The sequence below is a fragment of the Apus apus genome, chromosome 9 (assembly GCF_020740795.1).
Source record: "Apus apus isolate bApuApu2 chromosome 9, bApuApu2.pri.cur, whole genome shotgun sequence".
NCBI lineage: Eukaryota > Metazoa > Chordata > Aves > Apodiformes > Apodidae > Apus > Apus apus.
In genome coordinates, this window is record NC_067290.1 from 5,432,409 (window position 1) to 5,455,606 (window position 23,198).

Sequence of the window (23,198 nt, forward strand, 5' to 3'; positions counted from 1 at the left end):
TCATCTCCAGGAGGAGGTCCTGGCTGTGCATGCTGAGGACATTGGCAACTCCTGCCCCTACCCAGCTGTTACAGGTCCCCGTCATCCCCAGCTACATCTCCAGCTGTGCTGGGAACTGCCGGCTCAGCCCTGGGAGCTGATAAGGCATTAAACAGATTAATTGTCACTATGATTCTGCTGCGGGACTCGTTTGTGTCTTGACCTGCAGAGCAGGCCATGGAAATGGGAACTGCAAATGCAAATATCACTTGCTTGTTGATGTATGATTTTTTCTCTGAGTGAGCCCATGGTGTGACCATGCCAGCCTGTCCTCCTGTGTGGGTGAGGCTCTGAGTGGCCCCAGCCAGGACTTTGGCCGGGATGTGCTGCACCGTACACCCCTGCCCTGCCTGCTGCAGGGCTCCCCCCTCAAGCACATCCATCCCTGGTAAAGGATCCCAGCTGCCCCAATGCTGAACCCTGCCTGTCAACAGCCAGTTGCCTTCCTTTTCAGAGCAGAATAAAACCCTGAGAGACTGTCAGCAATTATGTACAGTTATGTGCAATCCAGTCCTTTCCCCCTGCAAATGCTACAGGTAGTGATCTCTGATCTTGCAGTGAAAGGAGGTTTTGGTCACATTTCATTTTCCATTGCTTATTGTTTCTGTGCATGATGCTGCTGTTCTCATATGTCCCTTTTTTTTAAAGATTTTGGTTTATTTATTGTTTATCTTCATGTGTTCTTTTTCCTGTCTTTTGCACTTTCCTCTTTATTTCTGTCCCCAATCATCTGAAAAGTTTGCTAAAGAGTGGGTAAGTGTGTCCTACTTTTATTTTCTTTTTCCAAATTCCTGTGTTAATGTTACTGTCATAGAAAAGATCCCCAAACTGTTGAGCAGTTTAAGGACTACCAATCAGACACTGAGACCAATATGTAGCATTTGTAAAGCCCTCGCAGTCTTCCTTCCCAAAGTCTGATTAGTATTTAAAGCAGATTTCTCTTTCAATGTGATTTGATGTTAACATTTTAAAACAATATTAATGCCAAGTGGTAATGAATATAGTGACTAGCACCAGTGCTTGAAATGTTTGACTGAAAAATCAAATGTTTTGTGTTGGAAAGCAGTCATAATCAGTATTTTCTCAGTCCATTGAAAATAAGAATATACTGTATGTTTTCACTAATTAAATCTTGTATTGGAAACAGGTCTTTTCTAAATTAGTAGAAGACTGTATTTTAGTACCTATTCTAGCCATATTGCAGCTGATTGCATCAGAGCTCCCAAGCTAAGCAAGGTTTGGCGTGTGCAGCAATTGGGTTGAGGACTCAGAAGCGCCGGCGCTGCGGGGCAGGCGTTGGTCAGCCGGGCCTGAGCTCGTGCCACGGGAGCTGCTGACACCCAGGGCTCGGGGCTGCACAGCATGCTGGCTTCTGCATGGGACAACAGGCTCATCTTGGTTTGTTGGGGGGGTGTTAATCTATCTTATAGTCACTGAGCAAAGCATTTAAATGAATGCTTAATTTGAACCACACACCTGCTAAACACAGTGTCTAACATGTTCACGTGTGTTGCTGCAGTAGGCGGGAAGTGGGCAGGATCCCCTCTGGGGGCTCAACCCACTGCAGACTCCACTGGTGCAGCAAAACTTCCCCACTCCCCTTCCAAGGGCTGTGTGGGTTGCCGTGCTCTAGGCAAGGGCTGTTCCCCTCTGGCAGCAGGTGGATCTCATTGTCAGGTATGATCCATGTGCCAAATGATCAGGATAATGCCTGCAGACCTGGAACACAAGGACTGCAGGGTCTGAAGGAGCACCGGGTGCTGGTGCTCTTGGGCACAGCAAAGACTCCCCTCCAACGTGTGCCCATGGCTCTGGAGCTTGGGCACACAGAAGAGAGCAGGGTTTGCCCACACTTCACCAACTGATATAAGATTCTCCTGAATTCAAGGTCTCTCCTATAAGAGTAAGTAATCACCGGCCACTATAGCGGAGTACAGGGTAATAAGCTGCGTACTTACTTGGTTTAACTCTATGGTATATTGTGGTTTACCAAGGGAAGAGGCTGACAACCATAGCACTCTTTCCTGTGATCCATGCTAATATTCTCCTCTTCCTCTCCTTTTATTTTTCTTTAGCACCAGTACCATTCAAAAATAGATGAACTAATTGAGGAAACCGTCAAAGAAATGATAACACTCCTGGTGGCAAAGGTAACCTTCACCCTCAGGTGAAGTGATTCGCTGTTAACATGGCATTTTTAATATGTGTGTTTCCATTAAAATGTGACACATTAAGATGTTGAATTGGCTTCTTGTTTCTCACAGGCAAGATCATACATCTCCCAGTCCTTTCATGGTGACTTTTTGATGATAAGGAGCTGTGTGAGATGTAATACTCTGTTAGCAGGATTGCCGTACTGGGCCAGAAGGGTTTTTAAGGAATGGGCATTACGTTGATGAGTCAACACCCTGTGTGGTCAGCACCAGTCCATGGCACTGAGGGTACCTGCAGTGAGGGGGTGACACCACTCAATGCTGCTGCGTAGACGTTGGGTGGCACACAGAGGTGGTCACTGCTCCTACTCATCAGGTTGTGTGGACAGAGTAACTCGTCTTGTGCGAAAATTGCCATATGCTCATCTAAAAAATTAATTTAGAGGTGACAGTAGTGGGAAATACATTCCAAAATGTCAGGTTTCATTGTTTGGAAATTGTTTTTCATCAGCTGCCAGCATTTCCCTTGGGTTGTTGTGTAGGTCTGGTGTGCTGAGCTAACACAGAGGGGAACTGGTACGTAGGGAGAAAGATGGTGGGGTGTGTTTTCCTCTAGTTTCAAACTTTCTGAGAACAAGTCATCCCTATTATGCAGTGGAGACCTTTAAACATAATCCGCCAACATATGCCAGTTCAATTCTTCTGCAAGAATACCCAGCGAGCTGCGTGCTTGACACTGCAGACTGGGAGCAAGAACCACAAGCTTCTCTGTCCAGAGAGACTGTGCTGGCTTCCCTGCACCCACCTCCTGTCCCCGGCACCACCCCTGACACTGAGGGTGATTCCCATAGCACCCAAAAAGCAATGCTTCTTACTCCCAGTTCCCTGGCCCACTGTCCTCAGGGACAAGTTGTCCTTTTCTTTGGCAATGTTGAGAGCTCCACTGACTTCTTTGAGGCCGATGTTGCTTTTTAGACCCTTGTTGAAATATTAAAAATAATTGCAGTATTTTTTATCTTCATAGTTTGTCACCATTTTGGAAGGAGTCTTGGCCAAATTGTCTAGATACGATGAAGGAACTTTGTTTTCTTCTTTCCTGTCATTTACTGTAAGTACAGACAATTTTTTCCTTTATTTGTTTGGGTTTTTTTCCTGAGTTGTAATCTCCTGCTCTCCCAGGACTAGATCAGCTATATCATGATTCTGTCATTCTGGAAGGGTTTTGAACACTGCAACCCCCATGTGAATGCACAACCTATGTGCAGATATACAGTCCATAAACACCAAAGCTGCACAGGCCATCTTATTGTAGCCCAGTGTGAAGCCATCTCTAGTCATCATTCAGGCTAGTGGAATTTACTCTGTTGAGGATGTGTATGAAGATGAAAAAAAAAAATCATTGCACTGTACATGCAGTTTCCCTAACTGAAGAAGTTGCTTCATTGCCACCTTGCATACCAGGTGTGTTCCTTTCTTTCTTCTGGCCATAACAGTGACCACCTTAAGAAGTAAAGGATAAAATCTTTTGCAGGAGTTGTTCAGCTTCTCATAGTTGTCGTTTGCTACTCTTTGGTCCTTTTTGCTGAGTTTGAGGCAGTTTTATAGGATCTATTTGGAAACAGGGATGGTAAGAATGGATGTAGGAAAGGTCACCACCAGCTGAGGCAGCTGTGTGCACACACAGTCTGGCTACTTATCCAAACTGCCACGGGGTCCACACTAGACATCACAACTTCTCAAGTGCGCTGTAGTCACTTAGTTATTTGGACAAGGAGGGAAGGGAGGATGTCCCACTAACTGCCCTACAGTGCAGCTCTTCTCCCATGGTAACACCTGACTGCTTACAGCCCCAGGGCTGTGCTCACCCTGCTCAGGAGGATACCTTTGGGATGGATACCTTCCCCCATTCCAGTGCTGCTGAGGGTTAGGAGATGCTGGTGTGCCAGCAGCAGAGGATGTGGAGGCAACATCTTTTCAGGCATCGGAAGTACCAGCATCAGCCTGGGTAGGCAGTGTGAGGTGCAGCCCATCCTTCTCCATCAATCCAAGCTGTCCATGGTTGATGCTGTGCTGCTCCCAGCACATCCTACTGATGACACTGCCCAGTGGTGCTCCCTTTGATTGCTGAGCAAACCCCCCAGGTGTGCTGGACTCTGGGCACCCGTGAAGAGGCAGCACATGGGGTCAAGTCTCCCACTCTGACAGCCCTTTGAGCCCAGCTCCACAGCTTCAGTTTCCTAAGTTTCCAGCTGGGAAGGGATGTGCACCCAAATAGTTACTGCATGTGGTGTGTGCATGTCCCCAGGAAGATGCTGAGCCCTCACTCCCAGGGAAGAGGCTGGGCACACTGCAGGGAGCAGGGTGGCTTCTTTCTGGGCAAGGGACGTTTCTTGCTTTGTTCCACTTGTTTACTGGGAGCCACTGGGCAGCACCAGCCACAAGAAGAGGCTGAGGAACAGCCCCAAACCCTTTGGCACTGGGCTTAGAAAGTCTCCCTTCCTTGCAGTAGTAATGGGATTTGCTGTGTTTAGTCTTTGCAACGATAGAGAAAACTCTCTCTTGTTACAGCATGCTTGCACCACCTCCCACGGTTTCCCTGTCTGAACAAATACAACAAAGTGTGATGGTCCAAGCCGCTGAGCTCTAGAAAGCATTAGGCTCCCACCCCCTTCCACTGGTTTCTTTCATGGTGTGTTTTCCAGGCACTCTGCAAGCGACATGTAATGGGGGGTCTTGTGACAGACAGTTTTATCACCTAGTAGGATATCCTCATTTCCAATTCTTGCCTCGAAATTCAAGATAAAATTACTGCATCTGTTGTCCTAATAAATTCTTGCTAGCCACTTCTCCTTGCAGAGCACTTTGAGAGGAAAATACCCTTCTAAATTTGGCCAGACTTCTTTTTTTTTTTTTCTCCTGTTTGTTGCTACATTTAAGTGCATCTCGGCGGCTGCTGCCCAGGCCCTGGCTGGGCGTCTGCATGTGCAGATCCACTGAGTCACAGGAATGACAGCTGCTAAAATTCCCTTTAATCTGGATAGCCTCTGTAGGTGGAGAATTACACCTACGGTAATTAAAACTAAAGACTGCCTATTACCCGAGGGAGACAGAAGTAAAAGATCTTATTTTTGTTCTGTGCAAAATTTGTATGGTAAACTGAGACGTTTCATGGCAAAGTCACATACTTTGTGAAAACCGGCAGCCTAGCAAAAATCACACAACATCCGGCAGTTTGGAAATTTCACTAAATGTAGCCAAATCTGAGTTTAAAGAAAAACAAGTAATTATTCTGATTAAAGGGGAGTGGGCAGGAGAAGCAGCTCAGTTTTTTTGTGGGTGGAGGGGGGAGATCGCAGGAAGCCGACTGAGTTATTCTTGTCGCCTCTTTGGGGAAGAAGGCAGCTTGAGATGGTGGTGCTAAGCTGGACCTAAGAGTGCTAAATCCATGCTCAGAGTGCAGGTTTCCTGGGGTGCTGCTGCATCACTTCACACCCTGGGTGGTGTTTGAAGATATGGGTGCACAGTGCAGCCCTGAGTACACACCCTGGCTTCAGTTCGGAGGGCTGTTGAGCTGCACCTTTCCAGGCTTTCCTCTCAGTTGTTTAGCTTTGCTGCCCAGAAAAAAAGCGCATTTGGAGAGAGCTCAGGTAGCCCTGCCTGTGACTGGCGTAGGTTTGGGGTAACTGTGTGCTCCTCTGGAGTTGCCATGCTTGGCTGGGCTCCAGCCACCTTCACACATGGGGGCTGGGGCTCCTCTGCTCCCCTTTGGCAGCAGCAAGGGATAGCACCTCACCACCTCCTAGGAAAGTTGTGAGGATAAATGCAGTGAAAAAGGGCGAGGTATCCAGACAACCAGCTGGGAACAGGGATACCTGCAGGAGAGACAAATATTTGCTCTTCCCTGGGGTCGAGGGCTTGGCGCTGATTTTGCTGCCTCCTTTGTCATCTCCTGTGCCGGGACATGCCCCATCCCCCTCCAGCCCCTCAGAAAGCCAGATCCCAGGTCTCATGGCAGTGACTGGTGCTCGACACCCTCCTCCTGCCCTTCCCTCTGTTCTTGCCCCTCAGCTCGGCAGCCCAGGCACTGCCAGGGCTTGCAGCGTTCACCTCAGCAATTACCACCAGTCTGGTCTTTTGTATCGCCTCATTGTGCTTAATTATGCACCCCCCACACACACCATATGAGTGCTTCCACCCACTCTCACATTCTGTCTCACACATACATTCATTCTCTCATTCGGGACACATAATTTATTCATCCCAAGATGCAACTGCGTGCGTGTTATATTTAGGCTGTTTTAATGGTAGCTTTAGAAATATTTAAAAGCAGGTGAGCTTTTACACCCAAACAAAGATGGCCGGCAACGCTTACCCTAATTAAAAGCAGAAGCGTTGTGGAAAATCCCAGCCGGACTCTTTCTAGACACAGTGCCTTATGCTACAGTGGGAAAAAGGTCTCTCTGGCCAGCTGGGCACTGCTCAGCTGGAAAAGGTGGCCCTGACATCGGGGGCCACCCAGCCGCCCGTGCCAGGCGTTGTGCACCCTGCTGCAGGGCAAACCAGAGACAAAGTCAGTTTGGCTTGAGAGAACACCGCGGGGTGCAGCGTCTGCCCTCTGATACCCTCCCACAAACAACATTTTAAAATGGGAGAACAAATCAAAGGAGACTCCAACGTAGCTGTTCATAGTCTGGGAAGCAGAAAAGCTCTGGGGCACTTCCCTGTGGCAGGGTGTGAGCACGCTGCCCCAGCACAGCTTGCAGGCTGTCCCAGCAGGGCTGGCACAAAGGGGGAAGATTGTGTCCTGGCCTGGACCATGGGCAGGGGCAAAATTAAGGTCCGTCAGGTGCTTTCTTGGTGATTGCCAGCCTCGCCAGGCCACCGTGCCTCCACTGTCAGGGCAGCCAGCACAGGCCCCAGGATGCAGCTCCCAAAGGGAGAGACACGCGCTGCCTTCAGAGACACGTGGCGTGGGGCGGAGAGCGAGGCCTCCAAAGAAAAGAATGATGTCTACTTATGAACCCCATCTTCCCCCGCTTGCTGGAGGAAAAGAGGGAGAAGCAAAACTCCCACACTATCATCTGTTGCTATTAGAGCTTCAGCAGCAGTAAAGTTACCTCTCCAAAACAACACCAAAAAAATACTGCCCTTGTCTATACTTTTAGACAGGAAATATAGTTTTTATCACCATTTTTGCCCCACTCAGCATTATGTTGTCCCAGATCTTGGCTGGAGAAGCTCTTACAGGTGTTTAAAGAATAGCAAAGACCTGAAAACGCACTGGTGGTGTAAACTCTCTTCTTGTTCCTTTCACAGGTGAAGGCTGCTTCCAAATACGTGGATGTACCCGTAAGCACAATTTAAACAACTACTGTCATAATAATTTGCATCCTGCTTTGGTTTATGGCATGTGTAGCAACCCATGTTATGCATTAACAGCCAAGTTTGGACCATAGGCCTTCACACTTCTAACATTTGAACTGGAAAGGATATCTCCATGACGCCAATAAAGAGCAGTTACCCTCTTATGGAGACCTATGAGGTTGTTTAGGCAATAATTTGCAGATGGTGTCAAAAAGGTACCATATTTATGCAATTGGCTGGAATCACATTTTTTAAAAAATGGGAGCAGTGCATTCTGTTAATTCTTCATTTGGACTTGTACAAATACAGTATAATTTCCAAACAAAAAGGTCCAGACATGTTAGAACTGAGCCAACACATCCAACACATTAGCTAATCTATTTTATTTTTGTTCTTCTAATTGTTGATTTATTTTACTCTTTTGGAAAATGACTTTTTTATGACTTTGGGGAAATGGTGATGATCTAGCAACATGTGTTTGGGAAATAGTTAATGAAAATAATTTTTTCCATTTTTCTGTAATTGGTGTAGGAAAACTGTACATTGACTCCTCTAATTAGACCTTGCTTCATCAGGAAAAGAGCCCTTAATGTTCTTAGACAGAGCACTTAACTTGGCAGAAATTTACATTTAAATTGAGTTTAAGTGTAATGCATGAATGTTGGCTGGAATAAGGGGTTACTGTAACATTTACAGGCAGAAAGATCCGGAGCAATTACAAATGAGAAAAGAGTAGATCTTAATATACCACAGTAGTTCCTGCATCCTGTTAGACTGGGCAGTGTAAATCAAGAATAATTCCATTCAGTTTGGTCACCTGTATGTATAATGTATGTATGTAGATTTAATGTGGATGTGATAGCTCTGCGTGCTTTCACCTGACGAGATAAATCTATCAGACATCTTGGACAACATCACCTGCATTTGGTGTTTCCACCCCTCTAGCCCAAAAGAACCCTTTCCTGCCGCACTGCTGTATCTGTACAGCCTGCTGTGAGGAAGACAAACCCTTGAACAATAAGGGGTCTTGCTTGGTTTAAAATATCCCAATGCAGAGATTGGCATCCTGTTGTCTTGGAGTAATAGAAAGAGCATTAGAAAGAGCGACTCAGAATTCATTTCTAGTCCTCAAAAATGTTGAGATCTTTCAGTTGAAACCCCTCGTCATTGGAGTACATCTTAAATATTTAGTCATCAGGAATTTAAGCATGGAACAGTTAATTTAAGTAACTTCTAGGGCAAAGTGTGGCCTTCTCTGAGGTCTCTGTGTTCCTGAAAAGTAGAGCGTCTCTAGGAAAGCACCCTCAGGAAAATGCTATATAACTCTTTTAAGCTTTTGTGGAAGCATTTTCTCAGTGTCTAGGAGACCCTTGGGAGGTCCTCAGTGTTGTGGCCATGTGGGAGCAGGGTCTGTTCTCATCCTCGGAGCCAGTTGGATGCTCTGGTTCTTGTGTAAAATAGAGCAGAAATCATTCATCTGGGTTATTTTTTGGTTGTTTCCCCAACATGAAGCCATGTTACAACAGCTTCTTTGACAGCCCCAAAACTTTGGATGAAATCAACCACCAGCCCCACACAGCTCCCAGACCTTTGCAGCAGGTGATCCATGACCTATGATCCATGACCTTTCCAAGGGAAGGAGAAAGAAAAACCTGTTTTGTTAGAGGCTTCTCTTTTAGAGGACAGAGGAGAACTCTTGGTGTGGAAGAGAAAAGCATTGGTTAAATCTAATTCTGCAAAAGCTTTTGCAATTGTCTGGGTACAAACCAATCCATTTAATACCACCTTGAAATGGGCACGATCGGTGTGCTGAAAATTGCCTGAAAGTGTAACACTTGACTACTGCCACATTTGTGTTGTCCTCATTGTTTTTCAAATTAATACCTTGTCATTGTTGCAGTAGGTGTTAAGAAATGTTACTGGCTTCCCAAGGACCAAACACTGGCCCTTTGCTTGATAATTGTTTGCTTTGTATTAAAAAACTCCCTGCCTACTGCTTTCCAAACTGTCCTCATTTTCACCCTGGAAATTACACAGATGTGTTAACTAACTTCAATTTACAGTGGCTGACAATCATATCTTGAAGAGAAATGATACTCTGTGATCTGAGGTAAATCACAATAATGGAAACTAACAACAGTAGTTATTAACAAACTTACAATGTGCCATGGAAATTTAAGATTTTGTGGCAGCTGTTGTAATGACTCATGTTACAGTATTTTAATGGGTTTCCTTTGAGGTAAGTTTGATTCCAGTATATCAAGCAATGTGAACTTAAACAGGATTTTTATTTTTTTTAAGTGTTTTCACTTCCACCTGCCTCAGTTCCCATTTTCTTTAAAGAAATGTTGTTAGCCCAAAATCTTGCACGTTTCTAGGTTGCTGTTTAAAATCAGTTAAATGCTGCAGAGATGTGATAGCATGGGGAGGCTTCCTGCAGTTTAACCATGGCTTAAACCTTCCTGTAGACATACAGCCCCTGCCTTACCACTTACCCTGTGTATTCTTAAGAGCAGCAGTAAAAGTCAGGGGTCTAAACAGAAAAAGGCAGGTGATTTTGCTTGCCTCCTGCAACACCAGCTGCTCACTGCTCGCATCCTCGCGCTGTTGAAGAAGAACCAAAAGCTCAGCTCTGGCTATGAGCTTTCCACCTCCAGAAACCAGAGGGCTTGCATAGAGAAGGTGAGCCAAGAAAACCACAAATCCCCAGCCCAGCTTGTTAGATCAATAGCAGCCAAGGTAGACAACTCCCTGGCATCAGTGTGTGGAGGAAGAGCTTGATTCCTCTGAGCAGCTTCGCTCTAGGTGAAAGAAGAGAAAGAGTCTTTGCGTGACCTTGTGCTGCACCCGGGATTTTGCTGGGCAAAGCAGCAGGACTCGGGGCCCATCAGGTAAGGAAAGGGTGAACTGCAGAAAGAGAGCAGGAGATGGAGGAGAAGGAAAAGCAGCGATGAGGCTACGCAGAGGAGCTGCCCCCTGCGCCACGATTCACGTTTCTCTCTCTCTCTCTTCTTCTCTCCCCCATGCAGAAGCCGGGGATGGATGTTGCTGATGCCTATGTGACATTTGTCCGCCACTCTCAGGATGTCCTGCGTGATAAGGTCAATGAGGAGATGTATATAGAAAGGTTATTTGATGTAAGTAAATGCCTTCTCCTCCTTGGACACCAAGCAGGAGAGACCCAAAATGTGACAAAATAAGACAGGAGGATAAGTCACATTTTGAGAAAATTTATTGGTTATAGCTTTAAAAAATAAATAAATCTTTCCTTTCCTTCTGACTAAGGCTCGTATCTGCTCTCTGCCTGCTTTAAATCTCTACTCTAGTCTACTCTGTCTTGGTCTGTCTGTGCGTGGATTTTAAGGGAACAGCATCTTCTAAGAGAGTCCTTTACTATGTTTAAGCTTGTGGAAAATCTCTCTGTAACAGAACATCTAGGTCATTGTTCTCGCTGTTCAAATTTGAGCTGGGTTTTTGGCAGATGTGCTTGCTAAGGGCCAGCACTTCCACACATTTTGGCATGCATTTCATTGACAAGCACTCCAAAACTGACAGTAGATCAAGTGTACCAAATTTTAATTTTAAAAGCTAGCCAAAACAGAGCTGATTAGGAATAGCCTTTCATATTTTAGGAGGACCACGCTGTGGTATCTGACACCAAACCTGAAGTTGATACATGGTCTGCTTGATGATGATGGCATGGTAGGAACTGACCCAGATGTTCAGAGCTATTTTTCTGTTGCATAAGGTAAATTCATTGGACTGTAAGAGAACAGTGACCTGTGATGCCCATTTGTTTTGGATTTGGATGCATGTTAACTGATGTTTATGTTGCTCTTGCTGTGTTATAGCCTTTCTGTCCTCATAGCTGTTCTATAGCGAAGGTTTTCTGTTGACAGCCAGCCTGTAGCATTAGTGTTTTAGTCTCCTTTAGGGTATTTGTCCATATATCAGTTTCTGTTTGAAGCAGCTTCTGTTCCTACTTTCCTTCCTTTCATCTCTCAGCAGTGCCATTTCTCAGTCTCCCAGCTCTGGAACTGTAACAACCTTTCTCGCTTTCTTTACTCGCTCTTTTGCTTCCTCAGTGTGCAGGGAAAGCTTTTTCCCCAGCCAGCCTCCTTCTTCACTCAATACCTCTCTTTCTATGCATTACCTGTCCCTTAGAAACCTCTTCCTCCTTTACAATTCCCCTTCTTTCTTTCCTGCGTACCTTCTCAGATTAAAATGGAACTTATCTCTCATGTCAAATGTTTTATCACATTATATCAAGTGGCATGAATTGGAGTCAAATAATCTTGCTGTGTACATCTACTAGCATGACCCATCTCCACTGAGAATGCCTCATTCATGCAGGGAGCACAGCAGTGCCTCCTTGGGCACCGGCTCCGGGGAGAGTTTTGCAGCGCTGAGCACCAGACACAAATCACCCCTCAAGCAGGCACGGGGAGAAAAAACAAAACACAAAACAAAAGACTGTCGCTTCCATCTGCAGCAGGCCTGCAAGTGCACTGCTTGCTTGTGTTCAAATTTATTCTGTGAGCAGTTAAATTTCCAGAGCTCATCTGGACTGTTCTTTTCAATGCCCACACTGCCTTTTCCCTCATCCTTTCCCTATGATTCACAGTTGGTGTGTTTATTCCCTTTGGGCCATTATTTCCAATTTTTAAAGGGCTGTAATTAGCACAAGTAGTGATTTCAGTTTGATCCGCTCATACTTAGTTTTACCAAGCCATATTTTAAACAAATTAATGGTTTACATGGGAGAAGAAAAAAAAAAGGAAAAAAAAAAAAAGAGCAGCTACCTTGGTGGAAAGCAAAAAGTGCAAAACTTTTCTTTCCCCCCCTGCTTTCCTCAAGTCTCCCTGGTCCGTGTGGAGTAAAATAATGGAGAGTAGGGTTTTTTACATTGCTCCGCCTGTTTTGACCCGCGCCAGCTACAGGTGGGAGCCACAGCACGTGGGAGCAGTTCCCACTCCTGCTCCCATTCCCACCCCCATGCCAGCAGGGCAGCCTTGGGACCCAGTGTCTGGAGTAGGTGAGTGCGTGCTCACAGGCGGGGTGAGCTGCGAGGCCCCGGGTTCACAGGGAGGGAAGGGAACACGCCCAAAACTTGGGAATTGTGCTTGGAGCGGGCTTGTGTTGTCTCTGCCAGGTTGAAGCTGAAGAAGCAAATTGAGGTCAGCCTGCAGCACAGTCAATAGTAGCAGGGTTTATGAGGATGGGGGGGGGGGTTCACCTGGGTCCAGACCCTGTTTAAATCAGTGGTGTGCAACAGATGTTCTGGTGAGGACAGGAGCAACGCTTGACCATGTTGTCCTGAGCTTGATCTCAGCCGCAGCCCTGCAGCCCTTTGCCTCTCCCACCCAACACAGTGAAGCAACGTGGGCACAAGGACTTTAAGCTCCTTTGGCCTTTGCACCGATGGTCAGATTTTCCAAGGACATCTTGGGTGCTAGCTCCCTTTTTAATATGAAAGAGAAGAGGAATAATCACAAGTGGTATTTAGGATGCTGATTTAGAGTTGGGCCAGGTTTTGTTCTCGCCTCCCCCAGCACAGCAGCAGAGCAATCCTCTTAGCTGCAGAGTTTTTCCAGGCAATGAGATTATTAACACTTGAGAGGTCAGCTCCTCTGCTGGCTTAGTGCAGAGATGCTGGGTTACCCAGCCAAAAGCTTAGTCCAGATTTATGTGCAGCATGTTAATATGTACAGCAGTGGCAGGTAAACAGCTTAAATCTGCCTGCAGGCAGGTCCTCTGCCCTCAGTGGGATCACATTAAAGACACTTGAAATATAGGGCTAAATCTCCTTTCTGTGCAGTCAGGAAGACTCCTTTGCTGGGAGCAGTGCAAGAGCAGACTTGCACAGTGAACTGTTGCCTATTGCCCCCCAGATATTCCCAGTTCCCACATTTCTCTGCCATCCTGCCCAGCATTTCCATTCATTCCCCTTTGTTTCCTGCCAGGGGCAGAGGCTGCAGAACTTTAGGCCATCTCTCAACAGAAGCCGGTGTAATATGTCTTTTTTGGCGTTTGTTGTGATTTCTTAGCTCAGAGAACCATCTCTCTTCCTCTACATCACATGCCCTGCTCGTACCTGCAGAGCAGAGTGATGATCTTTGGGAGATACTGGTGTTTGTGGAAGATGATTGTAATATTTCTGTGTGGTCTCTGTGTTAATCCTCTTAATTCTGCATATTAGTCAGGGGTTTCCCCCCACACCCTGAAATAGAGTCATCTTAATTTTAAAAATCTGTATTCTTGGGATCATTGAATGAACAGATTGATCGTGGAGTTCTGCTGGTAATCAAAACCTAACTAGCTTTTTGGCAGTGCTGTTTACTGCAGAGTAACATGACTTATTTACTTGGCCTGGCTTACTAATTTGGTAACATTTAAAGCTAAAACACTGTAATAAGGCCCGTTGGTGGTGAGCAGTGGTAACGGAAGAGTTTCAGAATAGCGTGGTAGCATCCATTCCCTGCGCTCCTGTGCCTGGCTGGGTGCTTTGGGATTTAAACCTCTGTGATGCTTTGCACGCATCGCAGAAGGATCACAAACTCTCTGTAGTGCCTGATAGAAAGTACAATTTTATTGCCTTTTTTTCCCCAAAAAAGGGGCAGAGTTGACAAGTAGAATATGACTGTTCATAGGAATGATGAGAGAGAGGTGGGCGGGTGTATCTTAAACATGGAAAATACCTTCAGACTGATCTCAAGTCTTCAGATCAGTCCTGCAAAATTCAGGTCTCCTTTGGCTCAAGACACTCAGAATTTCATAGAATCTGAGTTTTAACATTCATAATGTTGTCTGAAGGCAGCGGGAGTTTTACTTGTAAGGGTTTTGCCCTTTGGTGGAAGTTATTTATACATGTGTGTAGATGTGTATCTTTACACACACCCTTAGATACTCACAGTATAGGATTCAACCCATCAGAATGTATGTGATCCAGAAAGTCTCTGATTGACTAGCAGAGGGTATGAATGCCAACCTTTCTTCCTCATAAATTAGTAAACACTGATGTAAAACATAGTGAGAATATTTCCTCCCCAGCCACAGGCGAGTAGCACGTACACAAAAGGCTACTGAACGTCAAGTGAGCTCCCTGGGATCCTGCGAATTCCAGCATCCTGATGCAGTCCCTTAAATAGCGCAGATGGCATTTTTCTCTCTGATGATTAATTCAATATCTTACTGAAAAAAAAAAAAACAAAAACATGCTTTTGATATGAGTGATCAAAACACCAAGAGAAGCTCCTAAGATTGCAAGGACCTAAAAAAAAAATTAATTTATTTTTTTCCTCCTTGTACTTCTTGAAGACACCAGCCTGAGTAGAAGATAAGGATTAAAATAGATGTGCTTAGTGCTAGTTCATCTGCTTAAATCTAGCAGTCTCTGAGATCAGTGATTAAAAAGCCATCTCTAACTTTGATGAAATCCACTGCACTGGTAATACTGTGTCTCTGATCGCTTTCTTATGGGCCTCATGTCTGCCTAAACCGGACACAGAAAACATTTCACTGGAGATGATACATGGATTATATGGGTCAATTATACACTTAATCTGCCTTCTGGGGATTAAATGTGCATAGATTGACCCTGCATATTTGGCTTGTCCTTGGCAGTTATCAGATCAGGAAGGTTGCCTTTACCAAGAGGTCTGGTAAGAACTTAATCACGCAGTGATACAGCCCACCGAGGCAGCAGCAGTCACGGTGCTTTTTTGCAGAAGGCAGTTTTACCACTTCACTGTCACTGTGTATGTTCAGCTTCCTCGAAGGTCTGTGTCGCAGCCGGGATACCAGACGGAGTATTTTCTCCTGAAATGAGAAAGTGAGCCCATTCATCTCGACAAGAGGGAGGCTTAGCAGGGAGGGTGATAGGAAACCAGGGCTTTGCTCTGTCCTGTGCTGTCCTTGGTACAGAGGGACAGTGTCTCCAGGTCCTCTCTTGGCAGTGAAGGAGAAGCTGTGGCTCCACTGTCAGAGGAGCCAGCATCTCCTTCCCACCACTCTGGGGCAGATACAAGCCCTCTGCTGGGGCTCTGACATCAGGTCCTGTCCCTCAGGCTCAGCTCAGTTGAGGTTTATAAAAGCCCCAGTGATACCCAAGGCTGATGTCGCAACTGGTAGATTTTCGGTTGCCTTTCCTCGGCCCAGAGCCCAGCAGGAACACCAGGCCTGAGGACACAGCTCAGGACTGTTCTCCTATTGCCAGAGGTGGCTGCTCTTGCTTGTAACTGACTTGTGAATATCAGAGATATTGAGGAATAAGGATGCAGGGCACCATGTGCATCTCAGACTTCAGCAAAATCCTTGTACAAATTTCCAAGAACCTGACTGAGCACTTCTCACTGGTTTACTGCAGGATCCACATGCAGCTCAGCATGTTTCAGTACCTGCTGGTTTGGAGCCTGGTATCACACCTGAGTATCCAGGAAAAACTACAAAACATAGACTGACAGCTAGATCAATTAATTCAGCAAGTCCTCTGCAGACACTTAGGCATTAGCTTATTCTTAAAATGAAAGCTTTTGCCTTCAGCAGGGTTACTCACTTGAATTTTGGCAGCTCCCTCAAGGCGCGCCTGCAGGATCATGGCATTTCTTCCTAGAGTGGAAGCCTTGCAATGGCACAGTCAAATGCCAAATGAGAGCCTTCCTCACCCTCCCGTCTCCTTCCCCTCCTCAAACCCAAAAGCCCGGTCGTGAGTCAGTGGAGCTACTCACTGTGAGTTAGAATTACTCACAGGAGGACGGGTTGCAGGATCAGGGGAAGAACGGATGTCAGGCTGCTCGCCGGGCTCCCATCTAATATCTGCTTGCAGCCGCGCTCACCGCTTTCTCTGAGACAGACAACAACCTGTTTCCCTCCCACGCAGCTAGACTGCTCATTAGGGCACTAACTCTCTCCCACTCCCATCCTGATATGGCCTCCACTGAGCTATTTCTTCTGCGTTGTTTTTTTGCTTCTTTTTATTATTATTTTTTTCTTTCCCCCCTCTCCCTCGCCTTCCTGGGTAAGTTGTGAAGTGAAGACAATTAGGCAGATCAATCTCGAGGAAGTGCAGCTTGCTTTTGGTCTCCCTGTGCACCTTTGCAGGAGCCAGAGCAGCACAGCTTTTGCTGCAGAGGCTGCAAAAGCCCTTGGCTGGCTTGGCAGGACTCAGACCCAGACCTGGAGTCAGTCCCACTTGCAGGAACCTTTACTGGGAAAACAAACAAAATTGTGATGGCAAATGTCTTCTAGGAAGGGACAAATGCTCTTTCTGAGGGGGCACGGTGTGCACCATCATTCCACAGACTCTTTTTTTCTTCCCGTGTGCCCAGTTGGAGCCAAGCAGGAGTGGAGAAAGGAGCTTAGCAGGGACATAGCTCCTCAGAGCCAACCCTTGTCCTTTTTGACTCCTGTACATGAGCTTCACACGGCAGCAAGCATGTCCTCGTGCGTTCTCTCCTGCCTCTTCTGTGTTCCCCTTAGCAAGGTTTCTTTGCTGCAGCGCTCGTTTAAGTAGGCTCCATTTAATTTATTTTAGGGAGAGTCTTAATAAAATAAGTCCTAGATCTGTCACTGGATTTTAAATGCTCATAAGGGTTTTTTTTTCCCTCCTAAATGTCTTTATTGGAACAGCTTTTTGTGTTCCAGTAGACATTTGGTTGAAGACAGTTAATTTGATTTCTTTTCCAGAGGAGATTTTCCATTAATCATTCTAAGAAGGCAGACTGATTGCTCTGTTACGTTAAGGTCAGCAAAGGCTTGCTAACATCATCCACCCAGTGCTTTTCAGAGTCAGAGATGTTTGTTTTAGGGCAGGCACTGGGTGAAAGATCATTTATTTCCTGTTAGACTTGAGTAGCCAAGGTTTTGGGGAAGTGGTGCCGTGCTGGTGTATTGCAGGCAGTGAGGTATCCTTGCTCCAGAGAGAGCCTTATTCTGAGCAGCCTCTGCTCCCTACCCAGGGGCTGTCTGTGCACATTTATAACAGTGCCCAAGTAGCATAGCACACTTGGAGCTGAAGCCTTCCAGCTTCCTTTCACAGGCCTTGGCTAATTGGAGCTAGAGTCTGGTGGGTTATTAGGAAGGAGAACCTGTAGGTGCTGACATTCCCCATCAGCCCCAGCCCACACGGGTGCCAACTGAGCCCAGGGGCTGCAAGGAGCATGGGAAGGGCCAGGACATCCTGGAGCACACAGATGTGGGGGGCTGACCCCCCCTCCAGCTGCCGTGGGGCCGGGTCCCTGCTGCCGGCAGCTTTGCTCCCTCCCTCTGGGCTGCGCAAAGAGCCTTTGCCCCAAGGACCTCACGGTGTGCACAGGCCTGAACCAGCGGCCCCTGCACGGACAATGAGGAGTTGTCTGATTTCCAGCAGCGCCTTCAATCCCTCTTTTCCTTTCCTCCCCCTGCAACCCAGCCCCACACAATCGCTGCTATTGCCTGTGCCAGCCAGTGGTGCATGCGAGATTAACCGTCCCAGGTCACTTCATTCCTCTTAATCTGCGGCTCTTTCCTTTCCCGGTGCTCCTTTAAACCTTGCCCTGGATGTATGATATCAGCATTCAAAAATGCTTAGAAGGACTCGGGCAGGGAATGCTTTTCCTCCAGTGTATAACCCCAGGAATGATAACAGGGGAGCTGCTCCCTCCCACGCTCAGGACTGAGACACCCAGGCAGCCTCTAGCTACTTCTTTTTTTAAATTTGCAGGCTATAAAAGAGCAAGCTAAAGTCTATTGAGTCCCACTTTGTGACAGCTTTTGATTCAGCCTAATAACAAGTGTAATTAAATTACTTCATAGCATGCATTACTGTATTGTATCTTATTGAGCAACTTTGCATCCAGTTATACCCTCACTGCCTTGCTCTAACAGGGCTTTGGAATCGGGACAGAAAAAAGCAGCACACCGTGTGGATATTGTGTTTTACTAAGCTGCTTTTTATAGAAGCTCAGATTTTAACATGTCAACTTCACTTCTTTTTTGAAAAATGGAAATAAGCAGAGAATATTTTATAGGTTAAAAAAAGTATTTGAGAACGAGCATCCATACAGAAGTGTTTTTGTGTGTGTGTATGTTTGCCTCTATATTTTTTTAGGCAGAAGCTCTTTAATTTAGGAAGACCAAGGTCTGCAAAATCCTGCAAAGCAGCAGGTTTTTTTGAGTTTTATTTGATAGTTCCCAGCAAGTGCTGGGCACATTGTTACATCGAAGAGAGAGGGGGCCCAGCACCTAGAGTTGACCCACTGGTGTGCAAGGGTCCACTTCAGAGCTCAGTGCTCTGCATGCAGGTAGATGGGACGCTGCGTGCCAGCTCACCCTGTAAAGGCAGAGTCCTCCAGAGGTGCATGTAGCCAGGACAGGCTTTACCTGTTACCTGGAAGGCAGGGATTTCTGCAGATGTATAATGTGGTACCCAAGGATTGGGGCTGTCCTGTTGCAGAGGCTCTGAGCCTGCAAACTTGCAGGTGTCTGCCTTTGCTTAGGCATGGGGTGTCACTGGTCTGTGGGGACAGTGAATAGGAGAGAAGTTAGAGGTGCCACCAGGACTGGTGTCAATGACCTTCCTTTCTAGCTCACTGGGAGCATCGGCCACTGCATCTCCCCCACCCCCCCTGTTGAGCTGACCTTGCAGTAGCTCTTTTCAATTAGATCCTCCTCAGGGAGAAAGTTCAGGAATGCATTGATGTGTCCTGCTTGTGGCCCACTGCCTTTGCCAGGAATGTGAGTGATCTTTTGCAGAGATTCTGGCTAGCAGGGTAGACTACCCTGATCCAGTTTGCTGATGACACTAAAGTGGGAGGACTGGCTGACACACCAGAAGGCTGTGCTGCCATTCAGTGAGACCTGGACAGGCTGGAGAGTTGGGTGGGGAGAAACTTGATGAAATTCAACAAGGGCAAGTGTAGAGTCTTCCATCTGCAGAAGAACAGCCCCATGTACCAGTACAGGTTGAGGGCTGACCTGCTGGAGAGCAGTGTAGGAGAAAGGGACCTGGGGGTCCTGGTGGACAGGAGGATGACCATGAGCCAGCAATGTGCCCTTGTGGCCAAGAAGGCCAGTGGCCTCCTGGGGTGCATTAGAAAGGGTGTAGTTGGTAGGTCAAGGGAGGTTCTCCTCCCCCTCTCTTCTACCCTGGTGAGGCCACATCTGGAATATTGTGTCCAGTTCTGGGCCCTTCAGTTCAAGAAGGACAGGGAACTGCTTGAGAGAGTCCAGGGCAGAGCCACAAAGATGATGAGGGGAGTGGAGCATCTCCCTGATGAGGAAAGGCTGAGGGAGCTGGGTCTCTTGAGCTTGGGGGAGACTGAGGGGCGACCTCATCAATGTTTATAAATATGTTAAGGGCATGTGTCAGGAGAACAGAGCCAGGCTTTGTTCAGTGATGTCCAGTGATAGGACAAGGGGCAGTGGGTGCAAACTGGAACATAGGAGGTTCCACGTAAACGTCAGAAAAAACTTATTTATTGTGAGAGTGACAGAGCCCTGGGACAGGCTGCCCAGAGAGGTTGTGGAGTCTCCTTCTCTGGAGACATTCAAACCCACCTGGACACGTTCCTGTGTGATGTGCTCTGGGTGACCCTGCTCTGGCAGGGGGGTTGGACTGCATGGTCTTTAGAGGTCTCCTCCAACCCCTAAGATTCTGTGATTCTGTGATGTACAACTTAGGAACACTTGAGTAAAAAGAAGACATATTCCCAACAGCAGAGTTGTTCCTCCTCCAGCAAAGGTGCAGTACCATGTGCAGGTCCCTGCCTGGCTGTGTACCTGCTGTGGGAAACCTTTGCTGGTGTGAGGAGAGTGCACAGATTGCCTGCAAAACCACTGACAGGTGGAGTAAACAAACCTTCACCCACTGCTGCGTGTGGAGCTGCAGCTGCAGCGAGCACATGTCGGTGCTAACTCATTTCGTGCAGCACCGAAAGCAGGGAGAGCCAGAGATGATCTTCTTGGGCATCTTTATTTGCTGGGGACCTTGGCCCCACTGGCAAAAAGAATGTCAATCCTCCTTTTCCTCCCTAAAAAGACATAAAATTAGGAGCGGAGAGAAATCTGCAGCGAGGAGCGTGCAAGATGAGTTGTGGCCCTTTGGCGAGCGGGGAATTGGTGCAATCTCACCAGCACATGCAGAAAATGCTCCCGCAAGGAGCCTGGCACCTCCCTCCCATTAACACCCGTGGCACCGGCCTGCCAAGCCCCCTCAGGTCCAACTTCAATCCAATTAAGGGTGAAGTGCCAGCCTGGGCACACCCTGTTGCTGCCATCCCCGAGCAGTGGGTGATCTCAGGTGCCATATGTACTGCAAAAAGCGTGCGGCACTTCGGCGCGCCTGGGTCTGCCTTTCAGCTTTCATTCTGAATTCTCTTCCCTCTTTGAAGGCAGAGCTCTTACGCGATGCAAAAGTTGTTTTGTGGTTTATTTTTGGGAAGAGAAGCAGGGGGGGGGAAAGATAATGTAATTCGGTGATGCCATTTGCATCCTAGACAGATGATGAGTCGCCCTGGCTAGCAGCTTAACCCTATTAGGCAACGCTGGGACTGTGACTTTATTAAATAATAATACAAATTATTTTAATATCAAGCCCCTTTGGCTTTGTAACTTCCTTGTATAGCTGCGTTGTCAGTGTGAATGAAATTTTCTACTTAAGGAATATAAAATAGAGTAAAAGGCATTCTAGAAATCACAGCACTGGGGTGGATGTTGAAGAATACGTTGCGTGTGCTTGAGGTGAGAATGTTATTGAGAGAAAAAATCCCAGGAAAAAAACAGTGCAGCCTTTTATTTCAGTAATAGCTCAGTGTGAGTGTGACCTGGGAGAGTCCAGACAGATTCACCAGGCTTTATTCTAGCAAAGTAATAAAATTTAAGAAAAAACAAAGCCAAACAAAAAAAAAACCCCAACTGGGTTTTCAGGTGATTTTTATTAAATTGTGAGCACTTTGTTAGATCTCTAGTATTTAATGTAGAGGTTAATGGAGAGTTTTAATTCAGAAAGTGAGGGGCATGTTGCCTCTTGTGAGGACTGCTTGCCCAGGCACAGGCAGAGCCTTGCCAGGCACGGCTGGGGGAGGGTTTGCTGGTACGGGCGAGGTGCAAGGGTAGAGTTTGGCAAAGAGTTCCCATATCCCAAACAGTTCGGATTTGTGCGCTCTGCTTCTGAATATACCAATCCAAAGACCCTGCAGAGAAGTTAAATTAGCACACTGCAATCTGTTAGCAAAACTTAGATTTATTTTCTGAAAGAGACCTTCAAAAGTGTATGAACTGGGAGGGGGGGAAAATCACCTTTCCCGTGGCAGACCAAGGGCTGCCCATAGCTCTTGTGGTGCTTGGCTGTTGTGTGCTCCATAGAGCTGCACTGAAAGTCCTGCTTTTGGTGTTGACTTTTGCATATGTAATGAGAGAAAATGCACTCCAAAGAATTATGTGCAATAGCAAAGTTGCCTAATGATGGGACAGTGTTATTATCTGGCGTGCAGCAGCGTAGCAAGGCAATAACTATTTATTTACTCCTTGTGGATAATGTTCTGTTATTTTCTAGGCTTTGGCAATAGCAAGAGAGCATCTGATATATACAATATTGGTGTGGATCCAATTGTTTGTGAACATCCCAAGTTTTGAAACATGGTTGTGAGAGAGGAATATAAGCTTAAGCTTGAAAGGCTAAAAAGCAGAAAGCCCCACACGTAAATGCCATTATGCACTTAATGAGGCAGGGTTTAAAAAAAAAAAAAGAAAAAGAAAAAAAATCAGCCACACAAGTTGGTTTTATCAAAGAAAATGTATAAATAACAACCAGTGATTCAAACTGCCTCACAAAGGGGAAAGCAGGGCCGGGAAGCTAGCACTTCACTTGTGCCATTCAGATAATAGTATTTACTACACTAATCTTTTGGGCTTAGCAATTGACAATCAATATATTATTATCAACAAGCGTTAATGCAAACAAAAAGCTTCCATTTCTTTTTTAAACGTGTCCCTTAAGTCTCTTAAATTTAATTAAAACCGGACAGCTTTCCCTCTAGTACAAATTAGAGTTAAAATCATATTAAATATTTGTTCTACAGGAAAACAAAAGTGTCAGCTTGTGCTACCAGGTTTGGCTGCTTTTTTTTCCCCCTCCTTTTTTTTTTTTTTACACAGAGGGGAAAAAAAAAAACCCCACCAGCTACTCAAAGTTAAAATAAAGTCTCTCTCCCTCCCTCCCTGTCTCCCAAGACTACTGTCTATAACATGTTGTTCCTTATAGAAAGTGGGATATGGTGGCATTTGCTTGATTAACTTGCTCGACAAAAGTGACAGCTGCTGTGGGTGCATGTAGCTAAGCTGCACAGCGCAGTTCCGCCTTTGTACATCTGTCAGCAAAAAAGGAGGAATAAAGAGTGAAAAGAGACAAATTGGTCCCAAAAGGCAATCCATTCAACTCAGGAGGTTTGCTCTATTCAAGCACTCGCTGGGAATCTCAAGTGCTAGGTAGCTTATTCAATTTCATTCATTCTTTAGAATGAGCCCACAAGTGTTTAATTTCTTATTCTGTTGAATAAAAAGGGGGAGCTTTTTTTTTTTTTTATTGGAAGCATTAATTGTAAGACTAGCTGATCAATGCCTGTGATATTAACTCATTGCTTATTTTCTGGTTAGCTGTGTGCTCTT

General features: G+C 46.2%; 1 protein-coding gene across 11 annotated transcripts in view; it reads left to right on the forward strand.

Annotated features, from left to right (window-relative positions):
- The window catches only part of CADPS (calcium dependent secretion activator), a 215,961-nt gene that overhangs the window by 182,547 nt on the left and 10,216 nt on the right, over positions 1-23,198 (forward strand). For all 11 annotated transcript variants that reach the window (XM_051627715.1, XM_051627722.1, XM_051627717.1 and 8 more), the window contains 4 exons: positions 2,115-2,189; positions 3,217-3,300; positions 7,509-7,541; positions 10,586-10,693. In XM_051627715.1, coding sequence (XP_051483675.1) covers positions 2,115-2,189; positions 3,217-3,300; positions 7,509-7,541; positions 10,586-10,693 — 300 coding nt within the window. The remainder of the gene's footprint in view (positions 1-2,114; positions 2,190-3,216; positions 3,301-7,508; positions 7,542-10,585; positions 10,694-23,198) is intronic.